This window comes from Musca domestica, unplaced genomic scaffold, assembly GCF_030504385.1.
Source record: "Musca domestica strain aabys unplaced genomic scaffold, Musca_domestica.polishedcontigs.V.1.1 24, whole genome shotgun sequence".
Lineage (NCBI taxonomy): Eukaryota > Metazoa > Arthropoda > Insecta > Diptera > Muscidae > Musca > Musca domestica.
The window spans coordinates 6376228-6399896 of NW_026712272.1; the positions used below are offsets into that span (position 1 = coordinate 6376228).

At 30.7% G+C, this 23669-nt stretch overlaps 1 protein-coding gene across 7 annotated transcripts in view; it reads right to left on the reverse strand.

Moving 5' to 3' along the window:
* Positions 1 to 1119: 1119 nt before the first annotated feature.
* Positions 1120 to 23669, reverse strand: part of LOC101890250 (5'-AMP-activated protein kinase subunit gamma-1) — a 336316-nt gene continuing 313766 nt past the window's right edge. For 5 of the 7 annotated variants that reach the window (XM_059123245.1, XM_059123249.1, XM_059123244.1 and 2 more), the window contains 4 exons: positions 3794 to 4084; positions 3548 to 3726; positions 3274 to 3477; positions 1226 to 2172 (listed from right to left, as the gene is read on the reverse strand). In XM_059123245.1, the coding sequence (XP_058979228.1) occupies positions 1387 to 2172; positions 3274 to 3477; positions 3548 to 3726; positions 3794 to 4084 (1460 nt within the window). In that variant the 3' untranslated portion in view covers positions 1226 to 1386. Of the gene's footprint in view, positions 2173 to 3273; positions 3478 to 3547; positions 3727 to 3793; positions 4085 to 23669 lie in introns of all 7 variants that reach the window. The other 2 variants (XM_059123246.1, XM_059123243.1) reach the window with 1 other exon arrangement.

Genomic DNA, 23669 nt, shown 5'->3' on the forward strand with positions numbered 1-23669 from the left:
TTTTGAAGGTTTGATTTTTAGTTTCTCATAACTTTGGGATTAAAAAAACTGGCAATTTTTGAAATCGAAAAAAATATATTCTAAATTCTAAAATCTCCAGACAAAATACAATTGGTACCGATTATTGAAACAATCCGATTTTCATGTGAGAGTGCTTTAAGATTTACAATGGAAACATCAACATTAACTGATAACGATTCCATATGCCCACTTACGACACAGGTAAGCAAATGATTCTAAACATACTAACGTCTTCATTAGCACTTCACCTTCTCTTTTCATATGAAAATGATTTGAGACCCCTAAAATCATGTTATGGTCAGTGAACGACATCATTCGCCCACTTAAGGTCCAGGTTCGCAAAGACAGCAAACATACCAATGTCCTCACTAGAATTTCTTCTTCTCTTCCTTTCAAATACATCAGAGTGAAGACCCGACTTTTAAGTTGTTCATAGAAAATATCAATCGAAGAGTTTGTGAGTTTTTTGGAGAAGTTGGAGTAGGTGGAATATTTTCTTTACATTTCTTTTACCTTTTAAGCATATTAAATGCCAGCCTTTGAGCTAAGAGACCCAACCTCTGGACTAAGAGTCCTAGACCTAGGTAGCCAAACATATATCTGGAAATGTTGTATTTTAGTCACGCTCGAAGCCATTTGTGGAAGCTCTTACTTATCCTTTAAAATACTTGAACCAATTTTAAATTACTTTGACTTCCCATTAAATTAAAAATTTGCTTTCTAGAGTTTTCATCAAAAATTTTTAAAAAATTGCCTCCAATTTTTTTTCTTCAGTGGTCTAGGCCCAATATGTCCTCACTAGAATTTCTTCTTCTCTTCCTTTCAAATATGGATCAATTTTATATAGGTTGATTTCAAAACAATTCAATTATTGGATATAAAGTTCTAATATGATACATGTGCAGAATTTGACCTGTGGTGGTGACATTAAATAAATGACTTTCACTCAAGCTGAAAGTAAAGCGATTATGGGGTCAAATATTTCCCACTTTCTTGTTGTTGTGTGTGCGGAATAGGGTAGGCTACGCAAACAAAAGAAAAAAATATTACAATTTACAAGACCTACAATAAACAAAAATCAATTGCTGGTGGTTGTGGTTTCTTTTTCTCTTTTTTGTTCTATTCTTTCATTTTAATAAAAATAAATTACATGATTTGTTTTTTTGTTTGTTTAAAAAAAGGGTGTTACCTTTTCGATATTATGTTTTTTCTTTTGTAATTGTATTTGTTTTTTAATTGTAAATTATAAATTCCTTTGCACTATAGTTATAGAAAGTTAAAATTAAAAACAATAATCACATAACGATGCATAACGTAACGATGATTTGTATTTTCTGTTCAAATTTTCCTCTTCTTCTTCTTCATTTACTCACTAACCAGACCCATTTCACGGGCGGCTGTGGTCTGTGTTAAAGAGGCAGCTGTTGTTAATTCTGTTGCTGCTGCTTGTGTTGTGGCTTCATCTGTTGTTGTATTGGTTTCGGATATTTTTAAATTATCACAAGTACCGCTTATCACATCCTTAGCATCTTCATCGTCGTCCTCATCCTCTTCATCACCACCACCACCACCATTGGTCTGAGTAGTGGTGACTTCATCTTCCTCAGCCTCATCGGCAAATGATATTTCTCCTTGATTGGCGTAATTTGAAGATTTACTCGCCTGTTCGACAACAATTTGTTCTGGCGCTGCCGCCGCCGCTGATGAACTGTCCACAGCATCATGTTGGCTATTGCTTGCCGCCGTTGCTGTCGTCTCTTCTTCGGGAATATCTTCAATTATACTACGACTACCCACCGAACCAACCGAAGGTGATTTTTGATCTGACTCATCGTCGGTTGTGGTATCTTTACGTTGTAGCAGGGGATCTGTTGCCCGCAACGAATTGTCGGAGCCACCAACACCTTCGCCGCTTGGCCGCAACACCAAATACAAGAGAATATCCGATAGCGATATAATACCAATAACTTTACGATTTTCATCGACCACCACCAAACGATGCACCTCTGCCCGGACGATACGCTCCAATATGGTGTAGAGTGTCTCATCAAGATTACAACATTGAACACCCTCAAACCATTCGTTGCGATGTTCGTTTGCCTTGCGCAGCGAGACATCGAGATCGTTATATGTTTTTTCTGCAGCCAGATTCTGAAACGAAAGGAAGGAAGGAAAACTAAATGGTGAATAAATATTCAAAATGGAATGGAATTTTTTTCGGGAGAAAGAAGTTGAAAAAAGGGAAAGGAAGTCATCGGAAAAGGACCCCCGTAAGGAGCTCTTCTCTGGTTAGAAGAGGAGCTCTTCTATGAATAGAAGAGGAGATCTTCTATGAATAGAAGAGGAGCTCTTCTATGAATAGGAGAGGAGCTCTTCTATGAATAGAAGAGGAGCTCTTCTATGAATAGAAGAGGAGCTCTTCTATGGATAGAAGTGGAGCTCTCCTATGAATAGAAGAGGAGCTCTTCTATGAATAGAAGAGGAGCTCTTCTATGAATAGAAGAGGAGCTCTTCTATGAATAGAAGAGGAGCTCTTCTATGAATAGAAGAGGAGCTCTTCTATGAATAGAAGAGGAGCTCTTCTATGAATAGAAGAGGAGCTCTTCTATGAATAGAAGAGGAACTCTTCTTTGGCTAGAAGAGGAGCTCTTCTATGAATAGAAGAGGAGCTCTTCTATGAATAGAAGAGGAGCTCTTCTATGAATAGAAGAGGAGCTCTTCTATGAATAGAAGAGGAGCTCTTCTATGAATAGAAGAGGAGCTCTTCTATGAATAGAAGAGGAGCTCTTCTATGAATAGAAGAGGAGCTCTTCTATGAATAGAAGAGGAGCTCTTCTATGAATAGAAGAGGAGCTCTTCTATGAATAGAAGAGGAGCTCTTCTATGAATAGAAGAGGAGCTCTTCTATGAATAGAAGAGGAGCTCTTCTATGAATAGAAGAAGAACTCTTCTTTGGCTAGAAGAGGAGCTCTTCTATGAATTGAAGAGGAGCTCTTCTATGGATAAAATAAGAGCTCTTCTATGGATAAAAGAAAAGCTCTTCTATGGATATAAGAAGAGCTCTTCTATGTATAGAAGAGAAGCTCTTCTATGGATAGAAGAGGAGCTCTTCTGTGAATTGAAGAGGAGCTTTTCTATGAATAGAGCTGTTCTATGGCTAGAGGAGCTCTACTATGGCTTATGGGTAGAAGAGGAGCTCTTCTATTGATAGAAAAAAAACTTCACAACAACAAAAAATCGTCTTATACTTACAATAACATCAAATTTCGCATAAATATCAACTAGACGGCCTTCAGCATCGACCAAAGGTAAGGCTGAAACTCTTCTTTCGACGAATTTCTTTAAAGCTGTTAATATGCTGGTATTCTCATCGGCTGTTTCGATATTATCGTATGTGCCAATTTTTAAATCACGTAATTTCTTTTGCATATAAGAAGGCTTGGGCAATTCATTGATCTGCAGGACAAAGAAGAAAAAGGCAATTATTAAAGGAATTTTTAAGGGGGCGAAGATCACAGCAACTTACATATAAAAAGAGGAACCTTAAGATACGTTTATGTGTCAATATGTAGAGAACATTGCCCGTCGCTGGATCAATGACAGGTAATCGATGTATACGATTGTGTATGAGTATCTTAATGGCATCATACAGTGAGGCATCGGGGCCAATGCTAACCAATGGCATGACTTCTTTGTGTAGGACACCTAGGAACAAAAGAAAAATTATTATTTTTTTTATTTCATTTTAAAATTTCAAATCTTCACTACTCACTTCTCCATGTGTCCAATTTGTGCTCCTCCAATTGTTCCATTGAGGCATTCGGTGATTTGTAATACATTCTCAGAATTTTAATGAAATCCGTAATGGTCAACATTCCCACGAATTGTTGTTTCTGTGAATCCCATAGCGGTGCGGCACGTACCCCATTATAGACCAGGGCATAGAAGGCCTTTTTCACCAAGAGCTGTGTATCGAAGACTACCAATTTGGCTGAGGTTGGTATTAGATCGTAACATTTGTGAAAACGGAAAAACTTGACGAAAATTTGGGAATCATCTTCTTCTGCAAGGAAAAAAAGAGGAACAGAAATTAGAAATTTGTCGAAAATAAAAAAAAAATAATTTTTAAGAGCAAAATATATGACATTTTTCTATGGTACATATGAGATATAAAGATTTCTTTTGTTCAGAGACTCCCAATGAAATTTGATCTAGAATACTTCTTCCTTTGACACTGACCTCAAAAAATTAAGAATAAGGGCAGATATTGGTTTAGAGAGAAAACGCGTTAAATCAGCAGTAAAAAACGTCAACACAAAATTATAAAATTTTTATATAAAATTTACATTAAATTTTCCTAAAAACTACTATACCTAGATATATGGTTTATTCTGAGATCTATAGTGAAATTTTGTGTAGAAAATTTCTGCTTTTGGCACTTTTTGTCTAAAACACAATTTTGTGGTACTTTCAGGCCTGAACTGAAAATAAACAAGGAAATATGTTATCAAAAAACATGAGGATGAATTTTTGAGTTTTTTTTAACAACATTGATGCAAATATTTTCTTGATATGTAATGGAAATTGAGATTTCTTTTCTTCGGTGGCTTATAGTGAAATTCGGCGAAGAATATTTTGTTCTTTAGTTGCTTCCTTCTAAAGTGAAGTATTAAGGCAGATTTTGGCCTAGAATGAAACCCTGTTAAATTAGAAATAAAAAACCCCAACAAATAATTTTCATTTGCAATATAAAAATTTTGAATGTAATTTTCTCAACGAACTATTATACCTAGATATACGGTTTATTCAGAGACTTTTAAAGAAATTTTGTGCAGAATATTTCTTCCCTTGACACTTTTTGCCTAAAACCAAATTTTATGTTACTTTTATGCATTCAATCGAAAATAGACTGAGGAAAAATTGATAAAAAAATGAGTACATTTTTTGATTTTTTTTGACAATATTGATGCAAATATTTTCTTGATATGTAATGGAAATTGAGATTTTTCTTCTTCGGTGACTTATAGTGAAATTCGACGAAGAATATTTTCTTCTTTAGTTGCTTCCTTCTAAAGTGAAGTATTAATGCAGATTTTGGCCTAGAATGAAACCCTGTTAAATTAGAAATAAAAAACCCCAACAAATAATTTTAATTTGCAATATAAAAATTTTGAATGTAATTTTCTCAAAGAACTATTATACCTAGATATATGGTTTATTCGGAGACTTGTAGTAGAATATTTCTTTCCTTGACACTTTTTGCCTAAAACCAAATTTTATGTTACTTTTATTCTTTTGGAATCGGGATATGTCATCGATTTTTTTGGCTTAATTAATTCAAATATTTCATTGATATATAATAAAGATTTGATGACCTATAGTGAAATTCGACGAAGAATAATACTGCCTCTGACATTATCCTTCTTAAATGAGAAATGATTCTTTGTAGGAGAATTTTGCATAAACTCACATAAAGTACAATTTTAACCCTAAAATGCATTTTCTAATGTTTGTGAATTTCTGGCATTTAGGTAAGATATGGACATTTGATGTTTTTTGGGACCTGTAGTAAAATATTACGACAAATAATTTTGTAGAATATTTTAACTTGCTACGATGCCGTTTAAAGGGAGTTATAACCATATTTTCAAAAAAGGTCCAAAAATACCGCTTTTGGTAACTCGCTTCGGGGGTAAACCTTTCGACCACAATAATCATCGTATTGTAATCAGTAATATTGCCAGGTACACTATACACCTAAGATGCGACCATTCCAAGGAATCCTAATCCGAAAATTTCCGAAAAATTGTGGAAGAGGGGGAACTTGTCCCCCTCTATTTAGCTAACTTAACGATGAGAAATTTTAAAACGCCAATATGAGTGCCCACTCTTTTTAGCTCTACTTCATAATCTGCTGAGATATTCCTGTAATTATTGAGAATTTTGAATTTTGTCTACAGAAAAAGAAAATTTATAGAAAATTGTTCTATAAAAAGTCAATTTTGCAAAGTTTCTCTGTAGAAAAATTAAATTCTGCAAAGCTTTTCGGTAGAAAGCCTCAATTCAGGGAAGTTTTTCGATAGAAATCATCAATTGAGCAACATTTTCTATGGAAAAATTCAATTATGGAAAATTTTTTCTATAGAAAAAAAATCAATTTTGGAAAATTTTTTCTATAGAAAAAAAATCAATTTTGGAAAATGTTACTATAGAAAAAATTCAATTCTGGAAAATTTTTCTATAGAAAAAATTCAATTCTGGAAAATTTTTCTATAGAAAAAAATTTAATTCTGAAACATTTTTCTATAGAAAAAATTCAATTCTGGAAAATGTTTCTTTAGGAAAAATTCAATTCTGGAAAGTTTTTCTTTAGAAAAAATTCAATTCTGGAAAATGTTTCTATAGAAAAAATCCAATTCTGGAAAATGTTACTATAGAAAAAATTCAATTCTGGAAAGTTTTTCTTTAGAAAAAATTCAATTCTGGAAAATGTTTCTATAGAAAAAATCCAATTCTGGAAAATTTTTCTTTAGGAAAAATTCAATTCTGAAAGTTTTTCTTTAGAAAAAATTCAATTCTGGAAAATGTTACTATAGAAAAAATTCAATTCTGGAAAATGTTACTATAGAAAAAATTCAATTCTGGAAAATGTTTCTATAGAAAAAATCCAATTCTGGAAAATTTTTCTTTAGAAAAAATTCAATTCTGGAAAATGTTACTATAGAAAAAATTCAATTCTGGAAAATTTTTTCTATAGAAAAAAAAATCAATTTTGGAAATTTTTTCTATAAAAAAAAAAACAATTTTGGAAAATTTTTTCTATAGAAAAAAAATCCAATTTTGGAAAATTTTTTCTATAGAAAAAAAACAATTTTGGAAAATTTTTTCTATAGAAAAAAAAACAATTTTGGAAAATTTTTTCTATAGAAAAAAAAAACAATTTTGGAAAATTTTTTCTATAGAAAAAAAACAATTTTGGAAAATTTTTTCTATAGAAAAAAAAACCAATTTTGGAAAATTTTTTCTATAGAAAAAAAAAAAACAATTTTGGAAAATTTTTTCTATAGAAAAAAAACCAATTTTGGAAAACTTTTTCTATAGAAAAAAAACCAATTTTGGAAAATTTTTTCTATAGAAAAAAAACCAATTCTGGAAAATTTTTTCTATAGAAAAAAAACCAATTTTGGAAAAATTTTTCTATAGAAAAAAAAACCAATTTTGGAAAATTTTTTCTATAGAAAAAAAAAAACAATTTTGAAAAATTTTTTCTATAGAAAAAAAAAAAACAATTTTGGAAAATTTTTTCTATAGAAAAAAAACCAATTTTGGAAAATTTTTTCTATAGAAAAAATTAAATTTTATAAAATTTTTCCATAGAAAAAATTCATTCATTTTATAGAAAAAATAGGAAAAAATCAATTCTGAAAATTTTTTTTCATAGAAAAAATTTAATTCTGTAAAATGTTTCTTTCTATAGAAAAATCGAATTTGGCGACAGTTTTCTATAGAAAAATCGGATTTGGCGACAGATTTCTATAAAAAAATCAAAATTAGTCACATATTTATATAAAAAAAATTCAAATCAGCTTAATTTTTCTATAGAAAAATTGAAATCAGTATCAGAAATTAGCAAAATTTTTGTATAGAAAAATCGAAATTTTTGTAAGAAATTAGCAACATTTTTCTATAGAAAAAAAAAACACATTTTTTTTTTTATAGAAAAATTCAATTTTTCATTTTTCTATAGAAAAATATAATACGGCCACATTTTTCTGCAAAAAATTTCAATCCGGCAAAATTTTTCTATAAAAACAATTCAATCCGGCCACATTTTTCTATAGCAAAATTCAATCCGGCCACATTTTTCTATAGAAAAATTCAATCCGGCGACATTTTTCTATAGGGAAATTCAATTCGACCACATTTTTCTATAGGAAAATTCAATTCGGCAACATTTTTCTATAGAAAAATTCAATTCAGCATCATTTTTCTATAGAAAAATCTTTATCAGCAAAATTTTTCTAAAAAAAATTAAAATCAGCAACATTTTTCTATAGAAAACCCGAAATCAGCCACATTTTTCTATAGAGAAATTGAATTCGGCGACAGTTGTCCAAAAAAAGTTCTATTCGCCCACATTTTTCAATAGAAAAATTCAATCCGGCACATTTTCCATGGAAAAATTGAATTCAGACACATTTTTCTATAGAAAAATTCAATCTGACGTCATTTTTCTATAGGAAAATTCAATCTGACTTCATTTTTCTATAGAAAAATTCAATCCGGCCTCATTTATCTATAGAAAATTTGGATCAGATCACATTTGTTCTATAGAAAAAAAATCTAATCCGACCATATTTTTCTATAGAACAAGTTTAAAAGTTTAATCCGACCACATTTTTCTACAGAAAAAATCGAAATTTAATGCAATTCTGCCAAAATTTAAAAAAATAGTTAATTAATAGTTTTAGAACTGTAATTTGGTTATTTCTTAATCAAATTCTAAATCCTGAGTTCCCCCTTAAATCTTAAAATTCCCCCTCTCCCCATCACGCAACTTACTATTCTGAACACTTTTCTTTAGGATATCGGCCAGGCAGCGTTTCCACGCCTCCGATACATGTTCGAACTCTTTAATACTCTCTAGCGGATAAATGTCACACCAGCTGTCTTTCGAGGCTGAAGTCGTACCGGCACCGAGTACCAAACGACCGGCATGATTGGAATAGAAGTGAAGTTGTAACATGCGGACTCGCGGGCAACGGATGCGACAGCGGCAAGGATGGCGTTAGTGTGTCGCGGGTTTGTTTATGGTGTTCTCGTTGTTGTAGCTGTAGCTGTTGTTGTTGTTGTTGCTGTCGATAATGATGTTGTACGGCAGCAGCTTGAGCGGCGGAAATCAGTTTTTGACGGAGGCAAATTTTTAACTGAGAACTTGAAAATTGTGTTTGTTGTGAAAATACACGGGAAAAATGCAAAAACGACGGCAACAATTCGAACAGCAGCATTACCAACGACGTTGTGTTTGTTGTTCTTGTTGTTGTGGAAAAGCGAAATAAATTTCAATCAAAAAAAATAAAACAGGCAATTGTTTTTGTTTTACGGGGCGCTAATGATGTTGGCGACGACGATGGCGATGACGGCGACAACTTTGACGGCGGTGTCTGTGAACATAACACACTGCAATTAAGATTTGTTGTAGTTGTTGTAGAGATTTAGCAAACTGTTTTTCTTTTTTTTTTTTTTGTTTCTATTTTTCAATTTTCAATTTCAATTTTTCTCGTTGAATAGATTTGTTTAAAATTCTTGTTGTTGTTGTGGTTGTTTGTTATGGGTAGTATCTTCTAAGGCAGACATATAGACAATGGCGTTGTTGTTGCTGTTGTTGTGATTTTCCTTTTAGCATAGCATATTCATAGGATAGGTAGATATTATTGTTTAAAACAAATTTTTTTTGTTTTTCTTATTTCATTAAGACTGATTGCATTTGGCCGAATCGCCACAATGGAATTCGAATCAATTACGCCACATGAACCTCGCATAGCAGCGCAGCGCGGAGCAGCACTAGGGCAATAAATTTTCTTGCAAATGAGACAATATAACAATGACAAGAAAATGAAGGAGGGAAACAGAAGCAATGGCGAATAACGCGTCAACATTAGACAAAGATTTAGGTCAAAGGCAGTTAATTCAGCAAAGTTTTTCTAAGGGACAATTCGGATAAATTTTAGCTTAAGTTTAGTAAAAACTCTCCGATTTTTTGGAAAAATTTTCCGGAGTTAGGCATTGGTAGGCTGATTCCTGAAAAGTATATTTTTTGGAGAAGGATTTTTGAGCCGAAAATTCGGGTCAAAAAACCGGGTTAGATCCGGATCTGCTAAACCGATATGGAAAATATAGCTTTGAAAGCTAATGAAAATGCCTATCCAAAAAAGTGGTCACACGATGGGGTTATATGAAACGGTTCCGAAGTTATTTCAAATTTATCAATTTTATGGACCCGGATTTTTAAAAAAAATCCCTCAAAAGACGAAGTATGCCCCATTTTCGGAGTCTTCGAAATAAATTTCAGATTATAGTTGACACTATAACAGTTCCCAATTGCTTTAATATTTGTCCTTATCTTTCCTCAATCCAGATATATGGGACTTTGAACCCATGGTATACGTGAACCAAAGTTTTGTTTTAAACAGCTTTAGGTAGCTGACCTCTACATGTTATGGACTCCCATATATATAAAAAAAATCGGATCTAAAGTCAAGTCTGCAAATTTTGCTATAAAAATGATCGGTCTATCCAATAATTTTTATCGGAAAAGCCGAAGTCAGCAAACTTCGCTATAAAAATGGTCGGTTTATCCAATAATTTTTATGAGAAAAGCCGAAGGTCAATGTTTGGCACTGGAAACGTTAAGTCATCAAAGTTGTTCTAAAGAGTGATTTTTTAGATATTATCTTTTTGGAAACACTGGGTTAAACAGCTCAGGCACGTTTTGTGTTTTGCTTCACTGCCCATTCCATTTTGACTCAATGGTCAATGGAATGAAGGTCAGATTTTTTCAGGATTTCATAACTCTTAAAATAACCCGTTAGACCAGCTGAAAGCTGTCCTTATCATACAGCTGAAGACAGTCTCTTTATAGCCGAGCTGAAGGCTATCTAGAGCCGAGCTGAAGGCTGTCTCTAGAGCCGAGCTGAAGGCTGCCTCTCTAGCCGAGCTGAAGGTTGACTCTATAGACGAGGTGAAGGCTGATTCTTTAGCCGAGCTGAAGGCTGACTCTATAGCCAGCTGAAGGCTATCTCTATAGCCGAACTGAAGGCTATCTCTATAGCCGAGCTGAAGGCTATCTCTATAGCCGAGCTGAAGGCTATCTCTATAGCCGAGCTGAAGGCTATCTCCATAGCCGAGCTGAAGGTTGACTCTATAGACGAGCTGAAGGCTGACGGGCGTTGGTTTTTTAAAAAATATTTTTCAAAGGTTGCAAAAGAAGTGGATTTTTAAAAAAAATATTTTTCAAAGTTTGCAAAAGACGTGGATTTTTAAAAAGAATATTTCTCAAAGTTTGCAAAAGACGTGGATTTTAAAAAAAATATTTTTCAAGGTTGCAAAAGACGTGGAATTTAAAAAAAAAATATTTTTCAAAGGTTGCAAAAGACGTGGATTTAAAAAAGTTTTTTTGAAAGAATAGAACGGGCGTGGAAAAATAGGTGGATTTTATAAAAAATATTTTTCCAGGGATACAACACACGTGGATTTTTTAAAAAATATTTTCAAGAAATACAACAGAAGTGGATTTAAAAAAATATTTTCTAATGTAAAGAACAGACGTGGATACAAGGGATACACCAGAAGTGGATTTTTTAAAAAATATTTTGTTTACGGTAAAGAACAGTCGTGGATTTTTTAAAAAATATTTTCAAGGAATACAACAGAAATGGATTTAAAAAAAGATATTTTTTGAAGGTAAAGAAGAGACGTGGATTTTTTAAAAAAATATTTTCAAGGAATACAAAAGAATGGATTTAAAAAAATATATTTTTTGATGGTAAAGAGCAGACGTGTATTTTTTAAAAAAATATTTTCAAGGAATACAACAGAACGGACGCGATTTTTTTAAAAATTATTTTCAAGGGATACAACAGAACGGACGTGATTTTTTTTTAAAAATATTAAAAAAAAAAATAGAGAAGACGTGGATTTTTTAAAAAATATTTTTCAAAGGATAGAACAGACGTATTTTTTCATAAAATATTTTTCAAAGGATAGAACAGACGTATTTTTTCATAAAATATTTTTCAAAGGATACAATAGACGTCGATTTTTTTTTTAAATATTTAAAAAAAAAAATAGAGAAAACGTGGATTTTTTTAAAAATATTTTTCAAAGGATAGAACAGACTTATTTTTTCCTAAAAATATTTTTTAAAGGATAGAACGAACAGACGTATTTTTTCATAAAATATTTTTCAAATGATAGAATGGACGTGATTTTTAAAAATATATTTTTTTCAAAGGATAGAATAGACGTGATTTTTTAAAAAAAAATATATTTTTCCAAAGGATACAATAGACGTGATTTAAAAAAAATATTTTCAAAGGATAGAATAATAGACGTGATTTAAAAAAAAATATTTTCAAAGGATAGAATAATAGACGAGATTTAAAAAAATATATATATATATTTTTCAAAGGGTACAATAGACGTGGATTTTTTTTTAAATATTTTTCAAAGGATACAATACACGTAGATTTTTTAAAAAATATTTTCAAAGGATACAATAGACGTGATTTTTTAAAAATATTTTTCAAAGGATGGAATAGATGTGATTTTTTTTTAATATTTTTCAAAGGATACTATAGACGTGGATTTTTTAAAAAATATTTTTCAAAGGATACAACAGACGTGGATTTAAAAAAAAGAAATATTTTTTGAAAGGATACAACAGATGTGTATTTTTTAAAATATATTTTTTATTATTTTTCAAGACCATTTTGGAATTGGTCCGGTCCCTTCTTATGAAAAAGGGACACAATTTCAAACATGAATTCGGAGAGAGAACTAGGATGTCTAATCAAAATGTCATCACTTGCCATACCCCCAAAATAGCATCCCCTACCTCCCTCCCATCCTCTCTTCGAAATTTTGTTCTTCTAATATAAACATTTATTTAATTTTCTTTATCGTTGTATTTTGTTTATTTATTATCTATGGCATGCGTCGGCAAAAATAATTTATAGGAAATACTCGAGACAAAATCTGTTTGCATTTCTTTGTTATTCTTGTTGTTGTCGTTGTTGCTTTCTTCTGGCACAGACGTTGGCCAAAAAAATATTCATAAATATAAATTTTTCTCAAAAAAATGTTGTTTTAATTATATATATAGAAAAAAATATATGTTCGGACGTATGCAGCACAATGTACGTGGGATTGTGCCGAAAAAAAAATCAGAAAAAAATCCGAAATTCTATATTAAGTAGAAAATTCGTTTAATAATTGTTTTTGGCTAATTAATTTGTTGGCATACGAAATTATTGTAATTTCTCAACGTCAGGTAACAAAAAAAAAAGAGAATTTGCAAGGTGGAGCATCAACACGAGGATAATAAAGAGAGGAAGGGGGCTAATACTTGACGTGCTGCAATTCACTCCTAATTTGCTAGCAGATGTGGGTAATTCTTTTTGCTAAATTTCCAATTGAATGACAAAAGCGGTGAGGGGAGGAGGTATGCTGCTGTCCGTCACCATTATCTATTTACCACCAACAAACTAAACCAAATAGAAAAAATTCAAACCAGCCAACCAGACAAATATTGAAAATGTCTTAACGGCGTCAGGAACTTATTTTTGGTTTCTCTTTGTTTATTTATAAGTTGTTGTTGTTGTGCGTTTTGTTTTTACAAAAATAATTGTTGATGTATTTTGCAAAACAAAACATTTGTTTTATTAACTTTCCTGTAGATGTAGCATTTGATTAGATGCATTAAAATATACAAAAGAGAAATTATTTCAAAATCTATTTTCATTTTTGGCAACGGGGCATCTGGCAACTGGGGTATGATTGGGCTGAGGATTTTGGTGTGGAATTTAAAAACAAATTGCATGGTATTCCAAATCGAGCATTGAGTTCTACAGAAATTGAAGTAATCGAACAGGTCATGTACTCCACAGTAGATGACCACTGAGGTCATTAACGCTACCGTAGATGACCGCTGAGGACATTTACTCCGCAGTAGGTGACCTCTGAGGTCAACTCCTCCACAGTAGATGTCCACTGAGGTCACCTACTCTACAGTAGATGTCCACTGAGGTCATCTACTCTACAGTAGATGTCCACTGAGGTCATCTACTCTACAGTATATGTCCACTGAGGTCATCTACTCTACAGTAGATGTCCACTGAGGTCATCTACTCTACAGTAGATGTCCACTGAGATCAGCTACTCTACAGTAGACGTCCTTTGAGGTCATCTACTCTACAGTAGATGTCCACTGAGATCAGCTACTCTACAGTAGACGTCCACTGAGGTCATCTACTCTACAGTAGATGTCCACTGAGGTCATCTACTCTACAGTAGATGTCCACTGAGGTCATCTACTCTACAGTAGATGTCCACTGAGGTCATCTACTCTACAGTAGATGTCCACTGAGGTCATCTACTCTACAGTAGATGTCCACTGAGGTCTTCTACTCTACAGTAGATGTCCACTGAGGTCATCTACTCTACAGTAGGTGACCTCAGAGGTCATCTACTCTACAGTAGGTGACCTCTGATGTCATCTACTCTACAGTACGTGACCATTGAGGTCATCTACTCCATCTTCTCCACAGTAGTTGTCCACGAATGCTATCTACTCAACCGTAGGTGTCCACTGAGGTTATCTACTCCACCGTAGGTGTCCACTGAGGTTAACTACTTCACCGTAGGTGACCACTGAGGTCATCTTCTCCACAGTAGTTGTCCACGAAGGCTATCTACTCCACCGTAGGTGTCTACTGAGGTCATCTACTCCACGGTAGGTGGCCGCTGAGGTTATTTACTCTCCTGTAGATGACCCTTTAGGTCGTCTGCCCTATCGTAGATGCTCACTGAGGTCATCTACTCCATAGTAAATGTCTTCTACAGACATTATATGTCTTCTATAGACATCTCTTCCGCATTGAATGGCCACTGAAGCCACCTATTCTATATTTGACTAACGATTGCTGGGGGCCATCTACTTTAAGAAATATGACCAACAAAATCACCTATTCTATTGTCGTTGTGGCAGACGTGTGCCATGGTATTGGCAAGCAATTACATTGCTTGATTTTTTTGGGGGGGACGAAACTAAAAATAAATCAACACCCCCTTCACCAGCACCACCACCTTCAGAACCACAAAAAACATTGCCCATGAAAAGAACATTTTTGAGTTTTTAATAGAATAGCAGCTACGATGATTGACGTGACTTGTATTGATAATCACCTTGGTAATGATGCAAGCGATTTCATATCGATCGGAATGATGAGGTAGAAAATATGAGGAAAAAATTGAGCAAAGCAGGGTACCGAGGCTTTAGTACTTTTTTTACAGGTTCAGTAATTCCTGCCAAAATATTTTAGCAAATATACTAAATATTTAGGTGCTCTCTTCTGTCTTTCCTAGCAGCCTGCATTTTTTTCTTTAAATATTCCTTGCATTATTTTCCTTCGACTTTTTTTCTTCTTCTAAAGAACATTAAAAAATCTCACATTGAATTAGCAAAAGAAGCCATGCATGCCAGCGTCTAATTAATGCGAAAAACAATTTCAAAACAACATTGTTTCAATTGTCAAACAAAAGCAATATGTATTAAGTGAGCGGAAGAGCAAGGTAAACAGAGATGGGGGACCGAGAGAGAGAGAGAGAGGGAGAAAGAGAGAGTAAAGAAGAGCAGGCCCCCTCGAAAATTATTTTCAACCAAGAAAACATAATGAATTACGTATAGACAACTCAAGGGAAAACCCAAAAAAAAAAAACAAATTAATGAAAATTCTGCGAAATTTGAAGTAAACAAAAACAATAACATTAAGACAATTTCAAAACATATGGAAAATCTTTATAATTTCAAATTAAAAAAAGTGATTAATTTTTTAAAAAATATTATTGATTTTAAATGGCAAATTAAAATTGGACTTTCGCTAGATTTCCTTTTAAGGTTAAGGAATTTGGAATTTCTTGTCATTTCTTATCATTGAAAAAAATTTCCGAAAGCCCCCAAACCTGCCGCCACCTAGTTAATAAATAAGAAATTGATGATTAATATTCGAACGCCAGTCGACCTTATCTAGAGTTCAATAAAAATTTCGTTAATCTCAAGTAATAAGCGCGAAGGGTTTATTTTTATTCGTATTATTAATTCAAACCTATTGATCAATATTGAATGTAAAAAGTCATAATTAAGGTTTTTATGATCAAAACAAATGAAATATTGATACGTTTCATGGAGAGAGAAATAGCCGACAATTATAAATCATAACCAAAAATAAAAATAACACGATGAAATTGAATACTAGAATTTAAAAAAAAAAAAAAAATAAATAAATAAAAATAAATAATAATAATGATAATAATGATAATAATAATAATAATAATAATAATAATAATAATAATAATAATAATAATAACAATAATAATAATAATAATAATAATAATAATAATAATAATAATAATAATAATAATAATAATAATAAAATAATAATAATAATAATAATAATAATAATAATAATAATAATAATAATAATAATAATATAATAATAATAATAATAATAATAATAATAATAATAATAATAATAATAATAATAATAATAATAATAATAATAATAATAATAATAATAATAATAATAATAATAATAATAATAATAATAATAATAATAATAATAATAATAATAATATAATAATAATAATAATAATAATAATAATAATAATAATAATAATAATAATAATAATAATAATAATAATAATAATAATAATAATAATAATAATAATAATAATAATAATAATAATAATAATAATAATAATAATAATAATAATAATAAGAATAATAATAAGAATAATAATAATAATAATAATAATAATAAATAAATAAAAAATTAAAATAAATAAAAAAATTAAAAAAAAAATGGAATTCACCTCTGGATATAGTGAATATGCATTTATGGGCATTTGCATAACGTGGATAGCAATTTATGAGCATTTGGAAAACGCGGATAACTATTTATTAGAATTTGGATAATGTTATCGGCATTTGGATAAGGTGGAAAAACGTTTGTGGTTATCAGGATAACGGGGTTAACGATTTATGAGTATTAGGATATCGTGGATAGGTATTTAAGAATTTGGATAAACGTTTATGAACGTCCGGATAACGTGAAATAGAATTTCTAGTCATTTAGATAACGTGGATAACAATCTATAAATGTTTGGATAACGCGGATAACATATTATGAAAATACGGTTAATGTTAATATTCATATTTATCACTTTTTTTGAACACTTTGATAAAGTATGGATAATTTGGATAATACTTATAAGTCATTTGTATAACGTGGATAATGCCTATGTTATTTGGATAACGTGGATAATGCTTATATGACATTTGGATAACATGGATTATGTTTACATGCTGTTTGGATAACGTGGATAAAGTCTATATGGTATTAGGATAACGTGGATAATGCTTATATGTTATTAGGATAACGTGGATAATGCTTATATGTTATTAGGGTAACGTGGATAATGCTTATATGGCATTTGGATAACGTGGATAATGCTTATATGGCATTTGGATAACGTGGATAATGCTTATATGTTATTAGGGTAACGTGGATAATGCTTATATGGCATTTGGATAACGTGGATAATGCTTATATGGCATTTGGATAACGTGGATAATGCTTATATGGCATTTGGATAACGTGGATAATCCTTATATGTATGTTACTAGGATAACGTGGATAATGCTTATATGGCATTTGGATAACGTGGATAATGCTTATATGTTATTAGGATAACGTGGATAATGCTTATATGGCATTTGGATAACGTGGATAATGCTTATATGGCATTTGGATAACGTGGATAATGCTTATATGTTATTAGGATAACGTGGATAATGCTTATATGTTACTAGGATAACGTGGATAATGCTTATATGGCATTTGGATAACGTGGATAATGCTTATATGTTATTAGGATAACGTGGATAATGCTTATATGGCATTTGGATAACGTGGATAATGCTTATATGGCATTTGGATAACGTGGATAATGCTTATATGTTATTAGGATAACGTGGATAATGCTTATATGTTACTAGGATAACGTGGATAATGCTTATATGGCATTTGGATAACGTGGATAATGCTTATATGTTACTAGGATAACGTGGATAATGCTTATATGGCATTTGGATAACGTGGATAATGCTTATATGTTACTAGGATAACGTGGATAATGCTTATATGTTACTAGGATAACGTGGATAATGCTTATATGGCATTTGGATATGAATGTTGGAGATCATGGATAGTTCTTAAATGTAATTTGGATAGACTCAATCCCACTTCCCATCTAGTGGTGCACCCCCAAATATGTATGCGTCAAAAAACCCCCATTTCCAAAAAAAAAAAATAAAATAAAACTGGGTGAAGTTCTCATAAAGGGTTCCATATCAAAATTTGAAAAAATACTGCGTATAACGTATATCTACCTCAATTTGATCCCATAAAAAATATATGTTTCTTGATCTCTTTCAAGATCACCTACATACCCATATTCATGCATATATATCCCAATAAAATTTTATAAATTATGGGAATCTTTCCAAAAAAAAATCTTTCAAAATTATAAATTCAAATCACTAAATCCTGTTGGAATGCACAATAAGTGTGTATGAATATGTATATGTATTTGTGTGAAATATATGTACCTGCGGCGTATAATTTATGTATTAGTCATACGCCGCAAATGGTCCATATAAATTAATATCACTAATACGCCTGACGGACAACTGGTCTATATCAACAATAAATTTGAAAGAAAAAAAAAACAAATACTGCGTTCCAATGTAGACGCCCTACAATTACATTGGAGGTATATAAAGATTGTCTTTCTATTTGTAATGCCAAAAAATGTTAGATGGCGATTAAAAAAAAAAAAAATAAATAAATTTCTTGTTCGGCGAATTTCTTTTTGAGGCTGGTTTTCCTGGATATTTAAGGACTAAAAGACGTGTTTTTTTTTGAGTTTTGTAAGTGTTTTTTTTTACGATTATTATGGATCAAAAGATGTTAAATTTTTAATATTTTTGAAAGACTGAAATATGTGGATTTTTATTGAGACCAGATCAGAAGATATGATTTTTAAGATTTTTTTTTATTTTGTCTCTCATCCGACGGAAAGAAGTGAATTTTTCAGGATTTTTTATTTTAAATACTTTCTAAGGCATATGAGAAGGATAATCCTTATTTAATATTTGGATAACGTGATTAATACCTATTTGGTGTTTGGATAACGTGAATAATGGTTAATTGATAAAATATGAAAAAATATTAAAGAATTTGTCCTTTTCAAGATCTTTAAAACATAAAACACAATTTTTAAAAATTTTTAAATAACGGATTTAAAAAATACGTTGATTTGTTATTAGAAATAAATTGATTTTTTAAGTTTTTTTAAGTTGAGAATTTTTAAGAAACCTAGTCTTTTGAGAAGTTTTTTTTTTTTTGAATACTTTAAAAGTCTTGAATCTTGAAAGCATTTTTAGAAAGAGGAAGATTTTTGAGAAAAATAATGAATTTTGTGGGATTTTTTATAAAGACTCGGATTTTTAAGGCATTAATTAAAACACCAGTATTTTTAAAAAATAATTTAAAAACTGTGACTTTTTAAGATTTTTTCAAAGACGTGGACCTTTTTAAGAACTATTCGAAAGGCGAGGACATTTTAAAGAAATTTTGAGGGACTTTTTTTTTTTAGAAAATTTATAGGTTTTAAAAGTTATATTTTTTAATTTCAATGTTTGTTAATTTTTTTTGAAATTAATAAAGAATCTCTTTAAAGATCATCGACAGACCAAAAAGAAAAAAATATATTTTAGGATTTGAAGTCCATCTTCCGAAGGGAACATTTTCAGTTCAAGAGAGGTGTTTTCATGATTCTCGTAGTTAGAAATGTAGCTATTTTAAGATTTTTTTTTTGTTTTTGTTATTTTTTAAAGTGAATCACAATCAGCTTTTTAAAGACGTGAATTTTTAGGAATTTTTCTACAAACGTGGATTTTAGAGAATTTACTAAAATAATTTTTAAAGACGAACAACAGAAATATTGTAAAAGGCTTGAATTTTTTAATTGTTTTTTCAATAACGAATTGAAAAAAATACTTGGATTTTTTTTTTTCAAATAAAATATATTTTTATTTAATTTTGAGTGGTTTACATTTTTTTAAGACGTAAACATTTGAGAATTTTTAAAAATCCTGAGTTTTGAATATTTTAAAAAACACAAACTTGAAAGCATTTTTTAAAAAAGAGGATCGGATTTTTTACTAAAGTCTCCCGTATTTTTTAAAATTTTAAATAAAAACAAAAAAGTGGACTTTTTAAGAATTTACATAGAAATTAGGAATTATTTTAAGAAAATTTTAAAAGACGTTAACTTTTTTAAGTGATTTCAAAGACGTGGATTTCTTTAAAATGTTTTGATTTAGTTTTTTTTTATAATTTAATGTCTTTTAACTATTAATTTCAATTAAAATTTGTTGTTGAGTCGATTTTTTTTAAAATTTTTCCAAAAAGATAATTCTTGAACATTTTTTGTAAGATTTTTAAAAGATTATAATCTATTTCGAAGATTTCTACAACGTAAATTTTTTAAATTTTTTACAGATTGTTAAAAAATTATAAATGTTCGAAATAATAAGTTCGAAATATATACTACTTTCCAGAGAACGGCCCTTGTAAGCCATCATCCACACCAAATATGGCTGATGAGCCGCTTAACAAGTGTGTGATAGTGTCTATCTGACTTTTCTTTTCACTGCAAATTTCAGATCATTAAGCTCGTCTCGAAAGAGAAAACAAACACATAATTGTTATTATTTTTTTTTTGAAAATGCTTGGATTTTTAAGAATTTTTAAAACATTTTGATTTATTCCTTTGAAATTATTTGATTCCATGATTTTGTTATTTTTTTTTTTTTTTGAAAAGCTTTAAGAATATTTTAATAATTCTGATTTTATATAGATTTACGAAAAGTGTTTTATTTTTGATAAAATTTTTGTCTGGAAAAACGTAGATTTTTAATAAGATACTTTGATGATATTTTTGCATTTTAAAATCCTTCAATTTTTTTGGGGGGAAAAATTTTATGTGTTTTCAAAAAATATGATTTTTTAAAGACGTGTTTTTTAGGTTTTCTAAACGATTATGATATATTTTTATAAAGTTTTACAACGTAATTTTTTCACACTTTTTCCACTTATAATTTTTTAAAAATGTTGATTTTTTTTTTAAGAATTTTTAAGACATTTTGATTTTAAATGAATATTCCATAATTTAGTTTTTTTTACGATTTTTTAAATATTTCTCTAATTTTATACAGATTTGAAAAAGTATTCGAAATAAAAATACTTTATATTTTAAAAATATTGATAAAAGTTGCCTAGAAAAGACGTAGATTTTTAAGAAGTTTTTATTTATTTATTTTTTTTTCATTATTTTTATTTATTTGACTCCTGGAACACAGCAATTGTTTCTTCGCCTCTTCTGGCGTATAAGTGACATCGTAATCATACGCCACCATGTCCATGTCAATATTCCATATTACTCATACGCCAAGCTGGCCCAAAATCGGTTGATATGACAAAATTTTGGATGCCTATCAATTTTCTTCCTTCTCAGAATAAAAGTCCAAATTGGTGAAAATAGTCCGTCGTGGTGAAAATCAATTCAGAATTGGATATGCCTCCATCTGAAACCATTCCGTTGTTACGGGAGGTGTACTAAATATGCATAGTAGTCTAGGGTATCATATAGTCGGTCCCGGGCGACTTTTGACTTTTCCTTCTAAAGGTTTTTTTTAAAGTCTTTTTTTTTCGAAAATTTGGATATTTTTCAGACAACTTGTAGAGGGCTTTGATATTTATTTCACTCCTGGAACACAGCAAATGTTTCTTTGCCCCTTCGGGCGTATAAGTGACATCTGAATCATACGCCACCATGTCCATGTCAATATTCCATATTACTCATACGCCAAACTGGCCAAAATCACAAAAAAAAGTAAACATTATCCGATTTTCTAGGGCAATTTTGAGAAAATTTCAATCGGTTGATATGACAAAATTTTGGATGCCTATCAATTTTCTTCCTTCTCAGAATAAAATATCACTTAATCCCCCCCTTGGGTCCAAATTGGTGAAAATAGTCCGTCGTGGTGAAAATCAATTCAGAATTGGATATGCCTCCAATATATTAGCTCCATCTGAAACCATTCCGTTGTTACGGGAGGTGTACTAAATATGCATAGTAGTCTAGGGTATCATATAGTCGGCCCCGGGCGACTTTTGACTTTTCCTTCTAAAGGTTTTTTTTTAAGTCTTTTTTTTCGAAAATTTGGATATTTTTCAGACAACTTGTAGAGGGCTTTGATATTTATTTCACTCCTGGAACACAGCAATTGTTTCTTTGCCCCTTCGGGCGTATAAGTGACATGTCCATGTCAATATTCCATATTTCTCATACGCCAATCTGGCCAAAATCACAAAAAGTAAAAATTATCCGATTTTCTAGGGCCAATTTTGAAAAAATTCCAATCTGCGGATATACAAAATTTTGGATGCCAATAAATTTTTTCTTTCCTTATCAGAATTAAAATATCACTTAATCCCCCCTTGGGTGAAACAAAAATATTATGTTTATTCATGATCAAACGAGCGTGTGTGTGTTGGATATATGTAGAAAGATAGATTTGTTAGTGTATAGATATGTTGCTGCTGCTGCTGCTACTAAAATTAAAATCAAAAACACATGCCGCTTGAATTGACAAATGAAAATTAGCCAAAAAATGTTTTCGTTTTTTTTTGTTTTTTTTTTTTGCTACAAATTTTTTGTATACAAAGAAAATCAAACAACAACAACGACGATAGTAAAAAAATAAACAACAATAAATGAGAAGAAAGCCAATACTGGGTTAAAATTAACTAAACATTGTCATCATGTTTGCTTAGCATCCACCGTTTGTTTGTTTGTATGTATGAATGTATGTAAGTTTGTTTGCCAACCACCCACGTAAATGTACGTATGTTCGAGGGGGGGTCGGTATCACTCACACAAGTAATTGAAACTAATTCAAATTCATTTACAAGTTAATCAAAAGAGCAAAAAAAATCATCGAAAAAAAAAAACAGCATCAATTCAGCCAGAAATTGTTGAGCTAAACTGCATCATGCCGCCATCCATCAGCATTAAATTTGATCCATGAGACACACACGCGAATTTTATTTGTTTTTATTCTTAATTTGTTTAGAAAAAGTTGCTTGCTTTTCTCATTTACGGATGATTTTCAAATTCAAAGATATTCCAAAAGATGACACGATTTGATTTCCAAAACAACATTTATTTAAACCATTAACATTAATTCGCAGGGCCACTCATCTCCACTCTCTTCTCTCTTTTCACTCTCTCTCTCTCTATCTTTCTCGCGGAAATTGGCAATTTGAACAATCAAGTTGTTTGGTTTTGAAATTGAATTCACTTTAAGGTAATATTTTCAAAATTTTTTCTTTAATCAAAATTTTTTTTTTTTTTTATTTTTTTTACAGTTATTTGTTATAAATTTTCCTCCTGGCCGTATTGTTGTTGTATATTTTTTATATAATAAAATTGAGTTTTTCACACGCGTTTATTTTCATTTTTGATTTTTGCTCCTACACGTCTACTACTCATCGTCTCGCAGTGCCGTTCTAAACATCTCGAATTTTCAAAACAAACTGAAAATAAATTGTTTTTCAACACAGCATCAAAAACGTTGGCCATTTTTTTCACTCAGTCGCCCATTCATTCTTTCCTTTTATTCCACCTCTCATCGATGATCTGTAGACCTGCAAGATCTGTTTTTTTTTTTTTTTTTT